At 39.5% G+C, this 21,051-nt stretch overlaps 1 protein-coding gene across 3 annotated transcripts in view; it reads left to right on the top strand.

The window, feature by feature from the left end:
- Window positions 1-21,051, top strand: part of LOC119475565 (vacuole membrane protein 1-like) — a 66,582-nt gene that overhangs the window by 33,545 nt on the left and 11,986 nt on the right. For all 3 annotated transcript variants that reach the window (XM_037748397.1, XM_037748395.1, XM_037748396.1), the window contains exons 8-10: window positions 6,477-6,557; window positions 6,930-7,046; window positions 10,666-10,727. In XM_037748397.1, coding sequence (XP_037604325.1) covers window positions 6,477-6,557; window positions 6,930-7,046; window positions 10,666-10,727 — 260 coding nt within the window. The remainder of the gene's footprint in view (window positions 1-6,476; window positions 6,558-6,929; window positions 7,047-10,665; window positions 10,728-21,051) is intronic.

The following is a 21,051-nucleotide window of genomic DNA, read 5'->3' as shown; positions in this document are numbered from 1 at the left end:
TATGTATGTAATGTGTGCTCGTGTGATTGGACAGCATCTGGAGGCAGGTTGCTAGCACCGGCGAGGACCTGCCACATACGGAAACATTTTTTCTCTCACCAGGGCTTTTACCATTACTCGGATGTTCTCAGGGTTCCCTCTTTCACTCAAGGAGATCCCGCACCTCTCTGATTTTCACTTCCACCTTTTAAGGTGGACACGGAGGCATCTGCTGTGGATTTGTGGCAGAGTTTTTGATTGAAAGCTGAAAATCAATAGTGGTAGGCCAAAGTGGAAACAGACTCCACTGGGATTGGATCGGGGAAACTGGTATTGTTGTGTATCAGATAGGAAGTGGTCAAATTTTGTCCTCAAGGATGTGACCCCCTACAGACCTACCTCCCTCCAAACACGCTCAGACTCTCTCTCACACACACACACACACACCACCCTGTGGCAGCAGAGCTGGATTGAGATGCTGACTCCGTCCCCTCCGCTCAAGTCACTGAGGTTTGTAGGTGCCAGCAGTTTGACTTAAACCCAGTGGTATTTCTCCCAGCCTGCACGTGCCAACTTCCTGCCACAAGTGCACGTGATGCACAGCAGCAGAGCACTCTGGGTTTTTTTTTTTTTCTCATTCATTCAACAGAGCTATTCAAGAATAATGAAGTCATGCCTTTTCTAACGGCTCCAGACGCTGATGTCATGAACATCAGCTTTTTTTCCCCTCTTAAATCTTTAGCTCAGTACGAGAGTGCGCGGTGTGCCGGAGAGGAATCCTCGGTATCGGCACAGACCGTCTCGGAGGATCCTGCGTGGATCGAGTCCATGACTGCTTGTAACTTGATAATGAAGTTATTTCCTGGCTTGTGTTTTTTTTTTCATCCGGCACGGAAGGGGTTAACAGGCTGTGAATTCTTGATTGCCAACTCCCAGGATTGTATCTCCTGTAACTCAAATCAGGGCCATCTGCGCTGGGCGTATGCCTGCCTTCCCCCCTGGCCTACTGCACTCAAAGGCTCTCTGTGCTGTGGTTTGCCCGGCCCCGTCACGTGACTTCTCTGAAAGTGCCCCCTCCCTCCTCCTCCCTCTTTATTTCCAGTAAACTGTTTGAAAGGAGGGGGGTGAGTCAGAGTAAAACCAGCTTCCCTTTAACCACAGCTTGTTAAAGAATTTGTCAACGTGGACTCAGGGGTGCATTTTTTTGTATATGTGTGTGTGTGTGTGAGTGTGTGCGCGCGTTTGGATAGATTTGAATGCGTAGCTTTTCTTTTTTCTTGAAAGGGGACTGTAGCATCTATTGCGTCAGGAGTCCTTAATCACTCCACTTCCTGTGCCAGAGAGAGCAGGCGCGGGCTTGTCAGGAGTTAATGAGATGAACTTTAGCCATCTTCGTGTCGGGGGGCTCGCGGCCGCTTCAGAGATGTGTGTCTTCTGTGTGAAAGACTTTCATTGAGAAAAAAAAAAGAAAACACAGAGAGAGGGAGAGAAAAAATGTGCGTGGGTGTTGACTTGTGTATAGGCTATGCATAGATTTTTCCTTGTCTGACACTTTAATTTTCCACATGGAGCAGAGTGCGTTGTCGCTGCCTGCTTTTTGTCTATGTTTGAACTCTGTACCCCATCAGCACCACCAAAGACTACTGAAAACAAAGTGTTTGCTTTGCCAACTTTTTCACAATGAAAAGTCCACTTTTTTCATTAGAGAACCCTCTGAGCGACTTTTCCGCAAATCCAAAACAAACAGATATGACATCGTACAATAATGCATTTCAGATGAAAAGCAAAGAAAACAAGTGTCACTATCATAGTTGATTATAAAACCTGACACTTGAAACATATCCTCTTTACAGTATATCAAGAGAATGTTAATTTTTTTGTGGTTGCTGTATCAAGTTCAGAAAACGATGTTCTCTTCGGTTTTTCTTCGTGGATTTTTCTAATAACTGTCATCACCTGGCAACCGTAACCACAGATATTCACTAACTACCATGTTAAATGTAGAGTACAGTACATGCTCCCGTATTTATAGGCTCAGAGTCTTACTTTGCCATTCAATCAATAATCCAGGTGACATAATTCCATAAATGCTAATTTTGTGACAGAACACCGTGCTATTCCTCATGTATGACATTAATTTATCTACAATATATTTACTGCGATTAAACCAAAACAAATACAGTACATTTTTATGTTTGAAATGATGCATAGATTGCTGTATGTAAAATAAATTCCAAATATGTTCAATCATTTTTACTCAAAAATAGCACATGCTCATGAAACACATGGCTGTAAAGAGAGAGAGACAAAACCAGTAAAATGGGATTTCTGAGGAGCACTTGTGGTTTGCTTATTCAAATGAGGTATTGGGCAATCTGACTGTCAGAAGTATGGGGGGGGATCAAATGCGAGTATTGTTCCCTATTGTTCCCCGCCGAGCTCGGCTCCATGTGGGGTGACTGTGCAGACTGCGAGGAAAGCATCTGTGCCTAGCAGCCAAATCTGGAACCAAAACCTCCCCGGTTTTAATGACGCTGCACCCTTGACAAGATCTTACCAAATGTAATTGCTGCTAAGCCCAGCCCTGCAGGCCGGCGGTGACGGGGGTGGGGGGTGTAGGGGGGGGGGCGGCAGGCAGCCCTTGGCAAGCTGCCTGGCAAAGATGGTGATTTTCCATAAGCCGCCAACAACAGAGTCTGGATGTCTGAACCCCAGCCATCCAAGATAGACGCTTCCCCGGTTCAGAAATGCAGAATAGAGAGAGAGTCCAAGTACATAGTTCAACTATAGTAAATCACAGTGTCACAAGTTCACACACACCCTCCCCTCACCTCCTCGGGGACCCTTTGTTCACGCTGCTGTGATATTTTCATGCTCGCTCTCACTGCATGAGCCAATGGCACAACTACGGCACCTAATGTAAACGATACGTGTGTCATGATGTCATAAAATGAATGGGATTCACAGTCTCCATGGCACTAATTGCTTCTGCAGAGTTCTGTCCGCGCCGCTACACCGGCAGTTGTCAGGTGTCCCTGGTCCAGACACAGTCCTCAGCGGTTCAGCTGTAAACCAACCATACACATTCCTTCCCTCCCTGTCTCCCACCAGCTGAGCAACTCACACACATGCACACACAAATACACACACGTATGCACACATGGGGACAGGCTCGAATTAAAACTACAGGCTAGTCCAAGGAAAAACCATCATGATTGGATGTCGGTGGAGGCAGAAATTCAAATTGTGAACCAATCGGATCCCGTGTCCCTTCGCTCCCCCCACCACAACCTTATTAGGCGACCTCCCGTGTCTCTCAAATTTCCTGTCCACTTGGCTGCACCCCGCAAAGAATGTCATCAGCACTGTACTGGTTTTGTTGACCATATTAGGTATGATCGAGTATTGCCAGCCCCCTCCCATGTCTCTTTTTTTTAAATTAATATGGTGTTTGAGAAACTGAGGCCTTACTTTTTAAAAGAAAACATTTGTTTCTTCTCTGTTCATATGAATCAAATTAGTTTTTTTTCTTTTGTTTCTTTGTCAGGTGATTTTATGTTGTTTTAGGTGAGAAAAATATGCTTACAGTGGGTAAATCTACTTCACATACAGCAAACATCCAATAAGGATATTTAGACTTAAAATAATTACACAGACATGTAACTATTCCAAAAAATACAATGGATGCATTTTTGGAAATACTTTGCTACATGAAAAACATCAGGAAAAATTATTAAAACATAAATGATTTGGTTCAGAAAAAATTAACTATTTTATAAATGCCTTAAGGTGAATGTTCCCTTTAATACAAAAATAATTATGTGTTCATATCAGTAGTCAATGTGAAAGAGTGTGTATTTTCTCCAAACGGAGGATATTTCATTATGGAACAAAAGCCTTCATATAATTCTTTATCAAAAATTGTATTTACAGTTATTCATTAATTAACTGTGAGGTTTTTACATTAAAAAACGAGTTTGAAGTTTAATCTGAAAGGCACAGAAGTATGCTTTTAATGTGAAACATCTACATAATTTCATAAAGCCAGTGCAAACTATAATAAACACATATTTGTTACAGTAGCAGACACAGATACAAATTAAAGCGTTGCAATGTCTTATTTTCTAGCATAATTCTGTGCAAGGATAAATTAAACATATATTTAATGATTTATTCTACAAATATTTATTTAGATACCAAAGAGACAGTGGTTGCTTATAAAGAGTTGTGTAAAACAAATGCTTCATTGAATATGACATAAATATAATAACTTTGATATATTGTGAACTTCACAGCCAATTTTTAAATACAGTATTATTATAGTAATTACATAAACTTTGCAAATGAATAATCTTATTGTTTTTCAAGAAAAAAGTGTAACAGCTTATGATAAAATGAGATTAGATCTGACAAATTTAGAAATAATAACGAATGAAAGCCGTTGTGCAGTTTTTGGCTGTAAAATCTATTACTACTGCCAACGGATCAAATTATTAACATGTTAAGGCCTACAAAATAAAAAATAAAAAATCTTACATCTAATATTTTGGAAAAAAAGCAATGATCTCAGTATATTTTATTATTATTTTAAGAGTTTCAATTTCCACAAAGAATCAAACAATTTCTGTACAAATAAACAATTAGTTTTAATTTAACAATTGCAAATGTAGCATGGTATGGAAGTAATCCTTTTATAAATTACCTAGATATTGAATGTGCCATCCAGAAATATGAAAGGTCCTGGATCAGTGGTTTCCTTTGCATTCCCACTGTGTTCCCAGAACTAGTTTATGTAAAATCCAAACAGATTAAGGCTCCTCTTCCCAGAAAAGGTATATTGGGGAAAAATCTATGTCATTGCAGTGAAAAGAGGCTTTTGTGAAGCTGTCAGGAGGGATAGGGCAAGACCAGGAGAGAAAAGCAAGAATTTGTGAGTCACTGGAATGACCAAAGTCTGTTCGCTTGTTCACACATTCCCAGTGACAATGGATTTAATAGGTGTTAGATACAAACACGCTAAAACCAATTTATCACTTTCCTAGAATGAAGAATGAAGAGTCTTGTAATTCTTTTAGAATATGTGGCAGGTGAATCAGTGCATTTTAGCTGTAAACTTCATGATATTTATGTTGGCAGGACTCTTATAAATTTAGCTCAGGACTTAATTTAATTGTGAAACTCACATTTTTCATTTAAACATTTAAATAAATAAATTTTCCCTCTAACAAATTGTTTATTATTAGGTGAGTAAATGTTTTTTTGTGATAGATATACACAATCAGGCAACTTTCCCTCACCAAGAGTTCCTCATCACTTATACTTTTCACATTTTTTTTTGTAAATGTGGATAAATTAGAATTAAAACTGTAAATATTTTAAAAAGTATATGTTTAGGTATTGTTTTTTAGAGATTTTCATCATTTAAAATTAAGCACTGAAACTTGGGAGAGTTTAGAAACACAAATTCTAAGATTTAGCCACTGAAAATCACTCAGTGCATATTCCATTAAAAATATATGTATTTTCAAGTTCAAAACAGTTTGCACAGCTGTGCATCTAATTTCTAAGGATGTTATTATCCCATTTGTCAGTCGTTATCTTGCTCAATAATTGATGACAACTTTTTGTTGAGGGCACATTTACAGGATGTAGAAAATCTCCTCCTGTCGCAGCTGCTCCTTCTTTGCATTTATTTAAAAACAAGCAGAGATAGAAAAATAAAAAGCAGGCTATTCACTCATTTTTCGTTTCATTTGGACACCAATATGTTTTTAGATATAAAATGGAAAGATTTAATGTCAGTGCATAGGCAATAATTTGTGAATAAACTGAAACATGAATATTCAGAGTTGAAGGAGAAATCCTAAAAGCAGATCTTTGATTATAGGCTGTTATCCCAAATTGAGATATTATCCTAATTTTTTATTTTTGTTTTAATGTGGCTTTTGAATGGATTTCAAAGCATATATTAAAATCACTTCAAAAACAACATTCCAGCTGGCTACACACATTTATTTCACACACCTCTGTGATATTCCCTCTTCCACAGAAAGGCTTAGAAAAACACTGAAGAAACTCTTCTCTCTAATTTGCCCTTAATACATTTAAAAAATAAAAAGTTTCAGTTGACTAATTAATTATTTGAATCCAAACAAATTTACTAATCAATCTGAAATTTGCCAGAAATTAATTGTGAATAATTTACCATGTGAAATAGAAATCATTAACAATCATTTTAAGCTGTTGAATGTGTCAGTATTTATAAAGACAGTGTGATATTTATCTATTAGAAGCTCTACAACAATAATTAGAAGAATAAAAGTGTTGTTTTGCAGTTTGCTGTTTAGTAAAAATCTGTGAAGCAGGTTTGAGATGTCTCCTGTAAATAAAGCAATGTCTGTATTATGTGTACACTATGTGATCAGTGTCAGCTGAACATCAGCAAGTGTCTAGTGGAAATCTAATCACACCTTTTTCCCACTTCTGCTCTTTTTCAGGACTTTGCCAGCCGAGCAAAAGTAGCAGTGCAGAAACTCATCCAGAGGGTCGGCTTCTTTGGGATTTTAGTCTGCGCTTCTGTAAGTCAAATCACACAGAAACCTTTTTATTCTATAAAATATTCTTCACCCACATTGTGGCATTTAAACCGTTTAAATAATTCATGTTCACATTGGTATTGACGTATTGACGTGTGTGTATTATGCAAAGGAAAAGTCACTTCTGAACTGTTCAACATATAAACAAAAAAATAGATTTTATGAAATGTACACTTGACAAATATCAGATATTCTCATATCACTTCTGTAGGTGTACCTATAGAATACAAATGTAAGAAATTTAAATATTGTGCTACACTGTTTCATGCACTTTTTATATATGATTTGTTTTGTATTTCTTGAAGTGAATTTACACATTATCAAGTTTAATCATCTCTGTTGTTTTTCCCCCAGATTCCAAATCCCTTGTTTGACCTGGCAGGAATAACATGTGGACATTTTTTGGTTCCCTTCTGGACTTTTTTTGGTGCAACTCTTATTGGGAAAGCAGTCATCAAAATGCACATTCAGGTGAGCTGCAGTTAAATAATACACATCCACTTAAATAATGCCGGGGTTGATTTTTATTTTTCAAATATGAGAATACAGTTGAGACTTGTGTACAGTAAAGCACACGTTCACAGCACTGGATATGTAGTGCTTGTTTTGTTCCTTTTCTAGAGAAACAGCTAAACTTATTTCTGCCAAAGTTTGAGATTTGCTTGAAGGGGAAGTGTGTTAGATAATGAATCACACTCATGCATAGGCACAGCATCTCTGTGCTGTATTCAGTTGGTAGTAAGGAGGCCATTTTGTGCAGTCAAAGTAGGGGGAGTCAACCATTTTGTGATCACAGCTGCAGCACCCCCAGTGCATTGTACAGTAGACCGGGCAGACGACAGCAGATTGAGAATTTATGGGAAAGTAAAAGATACATCCCTAACCCTTGAATAAGAAAGTGCTGTTCGGAGTCTTGGCATCACAAATGTTTCTTATAATCCTGGAAAATCCTCAATTTGCGTCCAGGAATTTGCAGTATGTCTGTGATTACCGTCAGGGGCTCGACTTTCTGTTTTCTTAGCAAACGTTTGGAATTTGCTCACTGTGATTCACAGAGGAAGGGTTAAAAGCAAAGCTTGGCCTCATTCCTTATCATACGCGGAAAGCATTGTCCTGCACCAAACTGAGAAAAAAACGTGTGGGGGGCCTGGTGAGCGCAAGCTAAAGCTGATAAACATTGTCTGTGGGAGGTGATGGAGAAAGAGAGAGGGAGAGATGGGGGGGAATGGGAGGGAAGGAGGGGGTTGCATGCATGGCACTCACAGTACCAGATTACACGCAGGGGTCCCCAGGGCCCCCAATGACAGAGGTGCGTCCCTCCCTTGCTCACGGAAAGAAAGACTTCACCCAGCTCTCCGGCATGTCTAGGGGCCCCAATCTCTCCTGTAGCTGCTTGGTTTAATTTTCTTCAAGCTCAGGTTTTGCTTCTAATGCAAATGATTCAGTAGTTTACTGCGTGTGAGCAGAAAACAAGAAGCATTAGAAGAAAGCGCACTGCAGAGCAGGTGACGTTCTCCCTCATGGGCCAAGAGGGAACAAAAGGGGATTTTGAAGCTTGTGATGTGTGTGCGTGTGTGTATTTGTGTGTGGGCGTAAAACTCTCAATGCTTCAAAGCGTGTTTTTTGATCCGGGTTTGTACCTGTGCTTCAGGTGTGTTCTCACTGGTCTCCAAGGAGAGGCTGTTTTATTCTGCGCTGCTTCCGCCTTTTTATGCTCATTAAGCTTCACTGTCTGAATGTCCACCGGTGAATGGTTACAACGTCAGCGCCTTTGTGACTTTGAGGATCATGGGTGATATCATGGAAACACACGTGGGGCCCTTGAGATGGGTGATTTTGCTGAGGACAGAAGAGTGTGAGGTGTGGCAGAGGACATGGACTGCCATGTAGCTGAAGTGAAATGAGAGATATGTTATTGTCAAACCCTTTGATTGTTTTAACACGACATTCATTTAACGCAGGATGCACTCGCCTCCATGTTATTGTCTAGTCACTCAGTGCACCTCATGGTTTTTGATAATGAGTGTTCCTTTTCTGTAAACGTTTGAGAACTGATGTAATGCTTCCCTCTTGTTTCTGTGTGTGTGATAAAATGCTCATGACCGGGATGTGCGTAGCTTTTATTAGCATTATCATTTCACTGAAATCAGCGAGTCAAGACCATGTCACCGTTGGTTTCCGAGCAGACACATTAAGGCATCTTAGTCAGCTTTCCTGTGTCGGCCATCTTGCTGTCCCGTCTTTCTTGCTTTGTGTGGGATGATAGATCACTTGTCAGCGCCTGATGAAGAGATGTGGGTGCATTACTCCGAAACTCCTTCCTGAAGTTGGGGTTAAAAAGTTGCCATGACGCAACTCTACCGTCTCATGTTTATTTTCTGTGAGGCACAGAAAATTGCACGATGGCAAATGTCAGTCTTTTTTTATTGTTGCAGATGTCAATTATGAGTTTTGTTATTTTTGTGACATTGCCGACATTTAGACTGCGAGTCTCTCTGGATAACCTTCAGTGAGGTCCTGAGGCACACACAAATTAAAAGACAACCAAAGGGGCCAAACATGTATGACCTGGATGGCATGTTACATAACCTGACAAAGACCACTGTGACAAAGCACTAATCAAAGAGCGCTGTCACTTGAAATTAAAATGATCATTGTTATCTCCAGTGTGACCATGCAAATGTGACGTTCTGGGTGTTGTACCGACATGGCTGTCACATTTATTTTTCTTCACTTACAGTGTCATTTATCTTACTCTGTATTTCCTATTGTTTTTCCGATCTACACTTTAAATGTTGTTTAATTGTCTTAGAAGTTATTGGTAGTCCTCATTTGCACATTGGTCAACTTTTGTTGTTTTTAAATGTGCTTTATAAATAAATTTGGATTGGATTGGATTTGGATTAAGCAGTTACTAAAATCCTCCCAGTTAGGCCAGTTTGTAGCATTTGTACTTTAAAACCTCTAATCAATATACTCAACACAATACTCAGTCGAGGCTCATAATTGAGACAGTGTTTCATTTCATTTGCTGTTACAAGAGCATCTTGAAAAATATTCTGCTCATCACGAGGCTCAAATCAATTTCAAATGTCAACTACATAACATGAGACCTTTGACTACTTGTTGGCCTGAATTAGATAAGACATTTTTGACAGAAGAATATATATAATATAATGTGGAGTTGACTGAAGCTACATTTTTATATTGAGTGAAATATTCAAATCCGACATGACATTTTTATGGCTCCATCATTACATAAAATGGAAAATTCTAGATGTCTCATCTCATGTATCATTTTATACACTTTTCCCTGTAATTCGGCAGTATATATTTAGTATCTTTTGGAGACCTTGGGATCTGGACTAGAATTTAAAATAAGGTTCTGCGGGTTTGAACAATCCTTTTCTGCACAACACGAGTTTGTAATGACGGACCCGCCAAAAGCTCTGTTGGGTTAAGCCTTTCTAATGGCATGTTGAAGGCAGCCGAGATGTTGCTGGATCAAACCACATTTTTAGTGGTCAAAACGCATGTTTGTTCATAAGAATACAGTAACCTACAACAACTCAGAGGGCAAGTTAAGGGCCTTGAAAAAATCAGGTCAATTATCGGGTGCATGTTCTACCCCCCTGCAGGAAGACACAGGGCTGATATGAGCCGGAATGGCTGCCAGTTACCCGTCTGTCCCTTCTGGCGCGATGACTAAGCAGGAATCAGACTGGTCAGGAGCCGGCCTCCAGACCCCCTCTGAAGCTATGACACATCTCTTTTGATTCCTGTATCCATCCATCCTTTATACACACACGCACACACTTGTAATCACAGCCAGTGTGATATGCTGACCTAGTGTTCTGTTGTTGGTCGTGTGTCATAGAGCTTAGGCCTTCTATTTCTTTCCCTCCATGACAAAAGGGCGTCTTCATGACTGCTTTTAGACCAAACCGCCTTGGTGGTGCAAGGCTTGTGTGTGAGTGTGAGTTAAGGAATTACTTGATCAAACTATGATGCGGCCTTGTTCTGCACCCCAGCAGTGACCTCATGGTTCAGTAACTGACTCGCTCTTTCTGTGCTTTTCTTTGTCATACAGAAACTGTTCGTGATCGTCACCTTCAGCAGGCACATAGTGGAGCAGATGGTCTCCCTCATCGGGTGAGTAAGCCTCAACGTGTGTGCGTCTGTGTGTGTTTGTTTGCTCACCAAAAGTACCCTGTGGGGTGTGCAGCTATCACACATGAAAGAGTTAATGCAGAACTTGACGGTTGAGGGACCTTTTTTAGGTGGTCATGTGGCATTCAAGTAATTTATGTCCCTTTGTGTGAAATCGGCCTCCTCCTCCTCCTCTTTGTGACTCTGATGAAGGTCACGCAGAGTCAGAGCAGAGGTGGCTTTGAATTAAACATGGTGATTTTTGGAAGGTGCTTCATCCTGCTTGAAATACTTTGTGCAGACTTTGAAACAGAGGTTTTTGTCACATTTTGTTCCCCTCTTGGCCTCCTCACAATACTGTAATATAGTCTACATGGTGATTAATGGCTTGGATTTTTCCACCGGATGACTATGGGCACGAACATGTTCTAGTTGCTTCACAGGACGGGATGAACTCTTGTCTATCATGGAAACCTCCTCTCTGTTTTATCTGTCGTGACGCACTGTTGTCGTCCTTTTAACCAATCGGTTGTTACCTACCTGTTCTCATGGGGAGCACAAACCAAAAAGAAGGCCTCTTCTGAGTTTCCAAAGATGGATCACCATCATCCAAACTTTTATATTTTTCGATAAAATAAGGCCCTTCAATGTGTCAGACCTATTGGGCAAGATGTGCTAATGTTTATTAACCTGGAACCTCATGGGAGGAAAGAAACAAATCAAGTTTGAGTTACGAGTTTTAGAGAGATTTCAGAAAGGAAATTCACCTGGGCCAGTATTTGTGTATGCCAAGTTAGAAGCCGCATCAGTGTAGTCACCGGCATTATTTGGTAGGATTAAGAGACTGGTTTTATAATGAAGCCGTCAGAAACAGGCTGGTTTTGAAGATGTAAAACCAGTAAAACATTTTTACAAAAAAATATAAAAATCACACCTACACTCACACACATACAGCCTCTGGGCTTCTTGAAAATAAGGGTTAGATGTAAGTTGAAGGAGCCTTGGTGTAGGGTGTGGGTGCTGATGGGTGCCATGATCAGTGTCCTTGTAAAGATGCCAGCGATTGCAGCTGGAAACTGCCCTCGACACACCTGCTGGTGGGAGTGCCATTTATTACACACACACACAGGCATACACATTCATACACTCATGCACTCTTGATCTCTCTCACACACACACACACACACACATACACTTTCTGAAATCAGGCGATGAGATTGCATCAGCTCTCGGCCTTGCCATGCTGTCTTTTTGCACATTTGCTTTGTTTCTAAAATGAATTTTGGAAGACGTTGGTCAGAGGCGGCTATTTAAGAATGCTCTTTTCTCCACGTGTATTTTTATAGACAGTACTTGTATTGATTCTTGTTTTAATGCCACAACTTTAAATATGTTCCGATTGAGGTCTAATCAGTGAGATGGCACAAGCTTTACAGGAAAAGTTTTTAGTAGAGCTGCCCCCGCTTAGTCGATTAGTCAACTAATCAGTCATTTTGGTCTCAGTTGACTAAGATTTCTTTAGTCGATTAGTCATTTTTAATGCTTTTTTAATGACTTATTTCCAAGAAACTTATGAGCAGATGGTAAACACGAGATTTTAAGTGGTTCTTTTGTGTGATTCTTTGTGGAGAAACTCAGTTTTACAGATCGATCAAATCAACTAATCAATTAGACGATAAAATGTAAGTCGGCTAATCATTTTTTGGGTTGACGACAGCCTTAATTTTTAGCTTGTGTATATATATATATACAGTATATCCGCCCTGGCAGTCACTATTCATTGAGATTGTATCAGCTCTCGGCCTTGCCATGCTGTCGTTTTGCACATTTGCTTTGTTTCTAAAATGAATTTTGGAAGACTTTGGTCAGAGACGGCTAATTAAGAAGCTGTTGTTGCTCTTTTCTCCACGTGTATTTTTATAGACAGTACTTGATTCTTGTTTTAATGCCACAACTTAAAATATGTTCAGATTGAGGTCTAATCAGTGAGATGGCACAAGCTTTACAGGAAAAGTTTTTAGTAGGGCTGCCCCCTCTTAGTCAATTAGTCGACTTATCAGTCGTTTTGGTCTTAGTCGACTAAGATCTCTTTAGTCGATTAGTAATTTTTAATGCTTTTTCAACGACTTATTTCCAAGAAACTTATGAGCAGATGGTAAACACAAGAATTTAAGTGGTGCTTTTGTGTGATTCTTTGTGGAGAAACTCAGTTTTACAGATTGATTAAATCAACTAATCAATTGGTCGATAAAATGTAAGTCGGCTAACAATTTTTTGGGTTGACGACAGCCCTAGTTTTTAGATTGTGTCTGTTGAGATTGTATCAGTTCTTGGCCTTGCCATGTTGTCTTTTTGCACATTTGCTTTGTTTCTAAAATTAATTTTGGATGACTTTGGTCAGAGACGGCTACTTAAGAAGCTGTTGTTGTTGCTCTTTTCTCCACGTGTATTTTTATAGACAGTACTTGATTCTTGTTTTAATGCCACAACTTAAAATATGTTCAGATTGAGGTCTAATCAATGAGATAGCACAAGCTTTACAAGACAAGTTTTTAGTAGGGCTGCCCCCTCTTAGTCGATTAGTCAACTAATCAGTTGTTTTGGTCTTAGTCGACTAAGATTTATTTCATCAATAACTCATTTTTTATGCTTTTTCATGCTTAATGACTTATTTCTAAGAAACTTGGGAGCATATCTCTGGTAAACACAAGATTTAAAGTGGTGCTTTTGTGTGATTCTTTGTGGAGAAACTCAGTTTTACAGATCGATTAAATCAATTAGTCAACAAAATGTACGTTGACTAAGAATTTTTTGGGTCGGGGACAGCCCTAGTTTTTAGATACTCAGTATATATACTGGTGTGTGTATGTTGGGTTGTGAAAGTCCTGCCTGTTCTAGCAGTCACTGTTCATTGAGCTGCAGACTCAAAGCGACAGCTCATTGGTTATTGACAGGTTTCAGTCTTACTCACTGCCCGCTTCTTCTCTAAAGGAAGTTTCCCTCATTACAACTTGTCAACCGTCAGCTTCCTTCCTTGCTGAGGCCTTTCCACCTTCACCTCTCTCATTCTCTGTGCTGCTCTCACTCTCACTCACACATCGCCTTATGAATGGGTGACAGCCTTTCAATTTTAACCCTTTAGGCGCAGACAGACCACAGTGTCCGCGTTAACTACGCAGGTGCAGGTGAAAATAAATTTACACCTTTACACCCGATTAAATGCAGGCACCTGCAATTGCCCCCCACCCACTGTGCACAGTTGCATATGCATGCACACACACAAACCCTTTGTGCGTGCATACACACACACAAACATTTGTCCTCTGGATGCCCTCTTTCTCAGAAGTCAGTTATATATCTTGTTTTTTTTTCTCACCTCAGCCACAGGACTTATACAACATTTTCAGTGAGGCATTTATAACCTGATTTACTTTATTATTATTATTATTATTATTATTATTATTTGTGTGTATGGAAACTATTTTCTGTTAAATTCTTATTTCTTGTTGTGTTAAACAGATTCCTAAAATTAAGATATAGAGCCATGCCTGCATGAAATGTTGGATGATTGTTTTTGAAAATTCTTACACCAATTACTAATTTGCTGTGTGGTCTGATAGCTTTATAACATTTTAGGTATTTTTAATCATCCAATGTGAAATGTTATAAGAATATGCCATGTGGAGCAGCTGCAGTTGCTATCTTGTTCAGCTGTTTTTTGCTCGATGCTTAAAGAGGACACACACAAATTATGTCTTTATTGTGAAATTTTTATATTTAGGTTCAGTTTGTTTTTGTTTGCTTGGCTCTGGATTTAGTCTCCATAAACTGAGGGGAATAGTATTTGTCTTTGTGGGTGACTAAAGTGACCATTGGACTTTGGCCGTGGTGATTTCCTTCTCACATGACATAATACAATACTACACAATTCAAACAATTTGCTGCTCTTCGCCATTCAGGTGAGCTAGTTGATACACACATATGACACAGAAGTTAGTGTCTGTAACTTCTCGGAGTTACAGAACATGTTTTGACTGAAGACTAGATCAATTTCAAATGATCACACACTGAAAATTTCCAAAACACTGAACCGTTATTTTGACTGTTGTTTTCTTATTTTTTATAAAGTTATTTATCTTTATTTATTTAATTTAAATTAATAATCATTTCATTGAAATCATTCATCAGGTCCCTGACAAAACACACAGTAACATATTTCACTATGAGTCCATCAGAACTTGCTGTTTGTTTCAAACCGGAGTCATTTTACTTGGTGAATCCCCTGAATTGCTTGTTGTGGTGTGACCTTTAATTTTTGGAAAAGACTTTGAGTTTTAATAGTAGTGAAAACGGATAGTTTTGGTGATAAGAACAAAAAGATGTGTGTGTCTTTGCTTTATCTAAGCATTGTATATTTCTATATTTCCTAGTTTTAAATGATGGAAAGCTGATTTAAAAAACATTTGCTGCTGGCTAGATGCTGCAGTGTGATTGCAGTACAGCATTATAGTGTGGTTAATGATTTATTCCGTAAATATTCCTTTACTCACGATGATGGATATTTTCTTAAACACTCAACAGGGAGCGTCCACAAACTCTTTTCATGTTTCATTAAGAAAATATTGTATATTGCAACACCGTCACTTAAAAAATGGATGTGTGGCAATTAGAGTTGTGTATCATGATGTAGTCATATTATGTCTTACTCAATTCATTTTATAAATGATCTTATTTCCAAATGCGGGCCTTTGTTAGGGATAGTTCTAAAGGTTTTCACTCATTCATCTTAAATCATGAAAGTACTTTTTCTATGAATGACAAATGGAAAGTGTGTAACCAAAATTCTGCCTCACCAGAGAGCTTTGGATCTGAGGCTTAAACGTCATGAGGCTCTAAAACTGTCAACAGCCATTTTCATCACCTCTGTTAACAAAAATGACCAGAGGTTTTTGTTTTTTTACTAGCTGGAAATAAAATGTAGAGAATATGCAAAGGACCTTTTTTAGAACAAGTTGAACATAAGTGACTTAATATTTCCATTATACATTTATGACTGTCTGATGTTCCTTTTGAGAGCAAGACCAAAAAAAAAAAGGTTTGGTGGAAAAATAAGTTCTGTCCTTTGACAGTTGTTCAATCTTGTTCTTCCCTTTTTCAACTGTTTTTCTAATTAGTGTGTATTTGGGACAAAAAAAAAGATTGCGTGTCAGACATTTCAAACTTGATCTATTACTTCTTCTTGTGTATTGTGGAAACAGATTCTCTCTGGCAGATGAGTTTCACTCTTGTTTTCCTGCCGTGCAAAGCATTTAAGGTTAAATCTACAACCTTCTGTCAGCAGCAGTAGGATAATAATAAAGATAATTTTGCTTTGAACTGCCACAAAGTCACAATAAAACCCTCCTCGGAAGCCTTTTGGGCTGATAACAAGGACTGATAACCAGGTCGGTTGGAGCTGTGTCTGATCAGACTTGTTAGGTTTCTTGTGTCCTGTGACTAATGTACAGATGTCTCCTCTTCAAGGCAGGCCGTGAGTGTACAGTCACTGTTTAAGTCCGTAGAAATTCTGCAAACTCACATTAAGCAATGCTTTGATCAAGATCTGAAGCAGTTGTACGTCAAGAGGTTTCATGGTGTTTTTTACTTAAGTGTGCATTTTGCAGTTTTTTTGCCTTAAGTCATAAAAACAATGCCCAGGTTTCCCATCCTTTTTTAACAAGTCTTTGTAGATTTGATTAAAAAAACAAATAGGCCGTATACATTTTTGAAAATGAATTAGCTTCTTTTTTTTTTTACAACAAAACTTTAAAATTAAATTCTATCACCCAGATTTGTCATTATACCCTAACTCTATGGGCCTCTCACTGAACACTTCACACCCTGAGAAACAGAGTGTTTATATCACAACAACATGCTCATTTTCTACACTTGAATTCCCTTGAATTTAATGTTCAAGGGAGGTCAATAAACCTGGATGGACTTCAGAGAACGAACCAACCCCTGCTGCTGTGCTCCATATAACTTCAGGGCCACAGATTCATCTTTTTCTGTGCCCAATCCTCCCTGTCCTCCTTTCTCTTATCTCGGCTGGGGCTTCGTCAGCCAGTGAGGTGGTGATATACAGCAGGAAAAAGCACAAAATCAACCGTTGCATGCAGTAATGGAACAGGGAGCTTTCCTGTGTTTGACATGCTGTCTGGGCCTCCAGTCCCTCCTCGTTTAATCTGTTGTGAGTCGCTTTGTTTAGGCTGAATTGCTAACTCTGATTCATGCCTGCTTTTTCTGCAGCCGTTTGTGATGATATGTGAACAGGAAAAAATAAAAGTCTTCTCTAATTACGAGAACGACTGTAGTGATGAGGCCCATTGGGTGGCTGTGGTGCTCGTGATTCACCGTCTGCAGGAGTCCGGTGTGTTTACACCTTGTCAGTGGTGACTGTGGTGGGACTGGGTTTAGTTTCTCTAGAGGTCTGGGAGAGGGCAAAGTGTGAGGTAGGTTATGGTGCTGATTATGTTTGTGAGAGTGTGGAAAAGAGAGGAACAAGAGAGACACCATTACAGTTTCATCTCATCGTATCTGATCTTCTGGCTTTGCGCTTAAAATGAGTGTTCTCAATAATCCATCATTCTGATTGAGTCAGCCACTCTCTGTGTCTTGTACTGAGCCTGACAAATCCTTCAGACTCGTGTGTCAAGGGAGGCCTATCACTGTCGGGACCTCAGGGAGAAAGCCATTGAGATGCAGAGAGGAAGAGTTGAGAGCTGAAAAGGTTATCCAGTAGAAACCGGCGCACGTCTCCATGAGAATGCACCCATTTCCATGCGAGTCCATCTCTAAGGCGGGAGTCCATTACCAGCACAATGGGCCCGCAGATGGCTGTTCCTGCCACACAAGGCTGTCGGCGTTAGAGGATCACAGCAGGCAGCCCTGCTCAGAGGGAGGCCAGGGGAGAGTCACAGGTCAGGGCAGGGCGGCCGGGGGTCGTATGAGTCACTCACTGAATCATACTGGAACTTCAAATGAATTTTCATTATATTATAATGAGAGTAAAGATAGTCTCCAGTTGTTTTAACTATGATGTTGCACCTTAAAGGTTAAGGTAAGCATAATCAATGGTTGAATTATTTCTCAGACTTTCAAATTGCATTTACACTGTTTGGTCTAGTTTCTTTCTGTGTTTTGGTTCTGTGTATTGGAGGGATTTTGTACCAAATAGGCTAACTTTAGAAGATACCCACTTGATTTGTGTAACTCAGACTGTTGCACGATTAATCGCATGATTGTCCATAGTTAATGGCCAATTAATCACAAATTAATCTCACATTTTTTATCTGTTTAAAATGTAACTTAAAGGGAGATTTGTCAAATATGTAATACTCTTATCAACATGGGAGTGGGCAAATATGCCTGCCTTAGTCAAATATATGTATATATTTATTATTGGAAATCAATTAATAACACTAAACAATGACAAATATTGTCCAGAAACCCTCACACGTACTGTATTTAGCATAAAAAAGTGCTTCAATTATAACATGGCAAACTCAAGCCCAACAGGCAACAACAGCTGTCAACACGCTCCAAACTTACACTAAATTTTGGTGAGGAAAAACTGTCATGGCCATTTCCAAAGGGGTTTCTTGACATCTGACCTCAAGATATGTGAATGAAAATGGGTTCTATGGGTACCCACGAGTTTCCCCTTTAAAGACATGCCCGCTTTAAGATAATCACATGCAGTTTGGGGCAAGTCATAGTCAAGTCAGCACACTGACACACCGACAGCTGTTGTTGGCTGTTGGGCTTGAGGTTGCTATGTTATGATTTTAGCATATTTTTTATGCTAAATGCAGTACCTGTGAGGGTTTCTGGACAATATTTGTCATTGTTTTGTTTTATTAATTGATTTCCAATTATAAATATATACATACATTTGCATGAAGCAAGCATATTTGCCCACTCAATGTTGATAAGAGTATAAAACACTTGACAAATCTCCCTTTAAATTACATTTTGAACAGATAAAAAATGTTTGATTAATTTCCGATTAATCGTGATTAACTATGGACAATCATGCGAGTAATCACGATTAAATATTTTAATTGATTGACAGTCCTAATAATATACACACACACCCACACACACACACACACACACACACACACACAAACAGACAGTATTATTACTTTTAGTAACAAAATATCCAAAGACCCGTGATAAATACACATATTTAGAACAACCAAAATAAACATGTAGCAGTACAACATGATCATCACAGTGACCCAGGAACGCTATGGACAAAAAAGTGGTCCCATGTCCTCTTAAAGTTTCTCATCTTCATTATTCACTTTGGCTAACATGTGTTCATATGATGTTGTTTCTAACATAGATTCCATCCATTTTTTAATATCTGGAGAGGATGTACCTTTCCATAATCTGAGGATCATTCAGGCAGCCGTGGCAACCCCTACTTTTATCACGGCAAAGTCACATTTCGATATATTGGGCAATTCTGTTTGGTCCCCCAGTAGGCATAGTCTTGGCGATACAGGTACCGTCGAACCTATACACTTCCCTATGTATTTTAGTATTTTTTTCCCAAAATAGGTAAACAAGTTTACACTCCCAAATTGCATGTAAAAATGTTCCTGTGTCTGTCTGACATTTCCAACATAAAGTATTGGTCAGCAAGCCCATCCTGTGGAGTTTAGAGGGAGTAACATAAAACCTGTGTATTAACTGAGTAAATCTCCCCCTAGCCTCCGTAACTCAGACTGTTGAAAAGGGAATGAAATTAGCACCTGCCTAGTACAGAGTAAATGTTGGCTGTGGCAGGTAAAAATTTCAGGTCAACTGCCACCATGGCAGTTTTCCTTATATTAAGAAATGTTGTTTTTAGTGGCCAATAGAAATGTTCAGTGACCTGCCACAGTGGCAGGTGAGGAAAAAACTGAATTTCCGACCCTGATGTTGAAGCCTCATATTAGTTTCAGACAATATGAAAAGGAGGGCTGATTAAAGGAAACACAACCTGTTTCAATGTTCATATGGGCACTTGACTATTGTTTTAAGACAGAATTATGACCCTACCCTTTAACATAATCCATTTTCTTCTTGTGTTCCTGTTTCTTACTGGCCTGGAGGTCACCACACATTCTTCTGGACGTTAACTACGTTAACAACTCGAGTAAAGTTGGGTTACTGGAGAAGTGAAATTGCTGAGAACCATGCAAGCTATTCTGGGTTTTTCTCAGTATTGCAGTCATTTGCGTGCGTGTAAAAGTACTGGAGTTAGCAGAGAAAAGTCAGTTACTGCTTGTTTCCACTGAATTTCACCCATCGTGAAAACACACCCCTAGCTCATATAGAAACTAGGTTAGTGTGGTTTCATACTGAATGATGGGTTGTCTGGGTTGAAGGTAACTATGGTCCTGTAAGAGTTGAAAGTCACCAAGCAGAGAGGGATTTTTTTATGTTCTCTATGTCACTACACAAGTCTATGTGAAGCAAAATGCACCAATTTGGGGCAAAGAAACTCCTTACTCAATCAATAGTTTTGTATAATAAATGTACAGGACAAATATGAAGTGAACTATGCTGTTAAGTTATGTTACATGTGGTGATGTGTTGCACCTCGGCAGACTGAAGCTGTTGCCTATCTTTTTGTAGATGAATAGTGAAGTGATGGAAAATCCAAAATGTCAATGTACTCCTTTAACCATTTACACCTCCGTCACATCACTAATCCTATAAATAGCCCTCTTTGAGCCATATGAGCAACGTCTTCCCGTTAACCCAATCTGCCAGAAGGGAGTACTTTCGATCCTATTAGTCACCGGGTGCTCTGGTCACCTGAGAAGCACCCTGACAAAGATGGCATTGATCAGTCCTTCCACGGCCTGCCCTTCTCTCCTCAAACACAGTCGGACGCCTCACTTAGGATGACGGGATCAGAAGCAAACGGGGCAAGACAGTGGGAGTGAGGGATGGAGCGGCAGGTCGTGGCCGACTCTCTTTTTATACGGCGTCGTTAAGTTTAATGCGAGGCCCGGCGGGGCGTCCGTTTTCTCATCTCCCCCCACTTCCATTCTGATTACCTTGGCCCACAAAGCTCTGACAGAAATACAGAGGCAGTAACAGTCAGAGAGAGGTTTGACTCTGAGCCAAAAGCTCTTACCACAGCCATTTAGAATAATATTCAATCGTTCAAGGAGACTCATGGTTTAGATCGTGTACTGTAGGCCTCTTTCTGCAGGTAATCGCACAATGAGGGACTCAGAATGGGTACACAAAGATCTGAATGTAATTGTAGCTTTGATGAGTAAGT

This window comes from Sebastes umbrosus, chromosome 17 (genome assembly GCF_015220745.1).
Source record: "Sebastes umbrosus isolate fSebUmb1 chromosome 17, fSebUmb1.pri, whole genome shotgun sequence".
NCBI classification, from domain to species: domain Eukaryota; kingdom Metazoa; phylum Chordata; class Actinopteri; order Perciformes; family Sebastidae; genus Sebastes; species Sebastes umbrosus.
The sequence above is the reverse complement of the archived record's forward strand: the minus strand, read 5'-3'. Positions and strand labels throughout refer to the sequence as shown.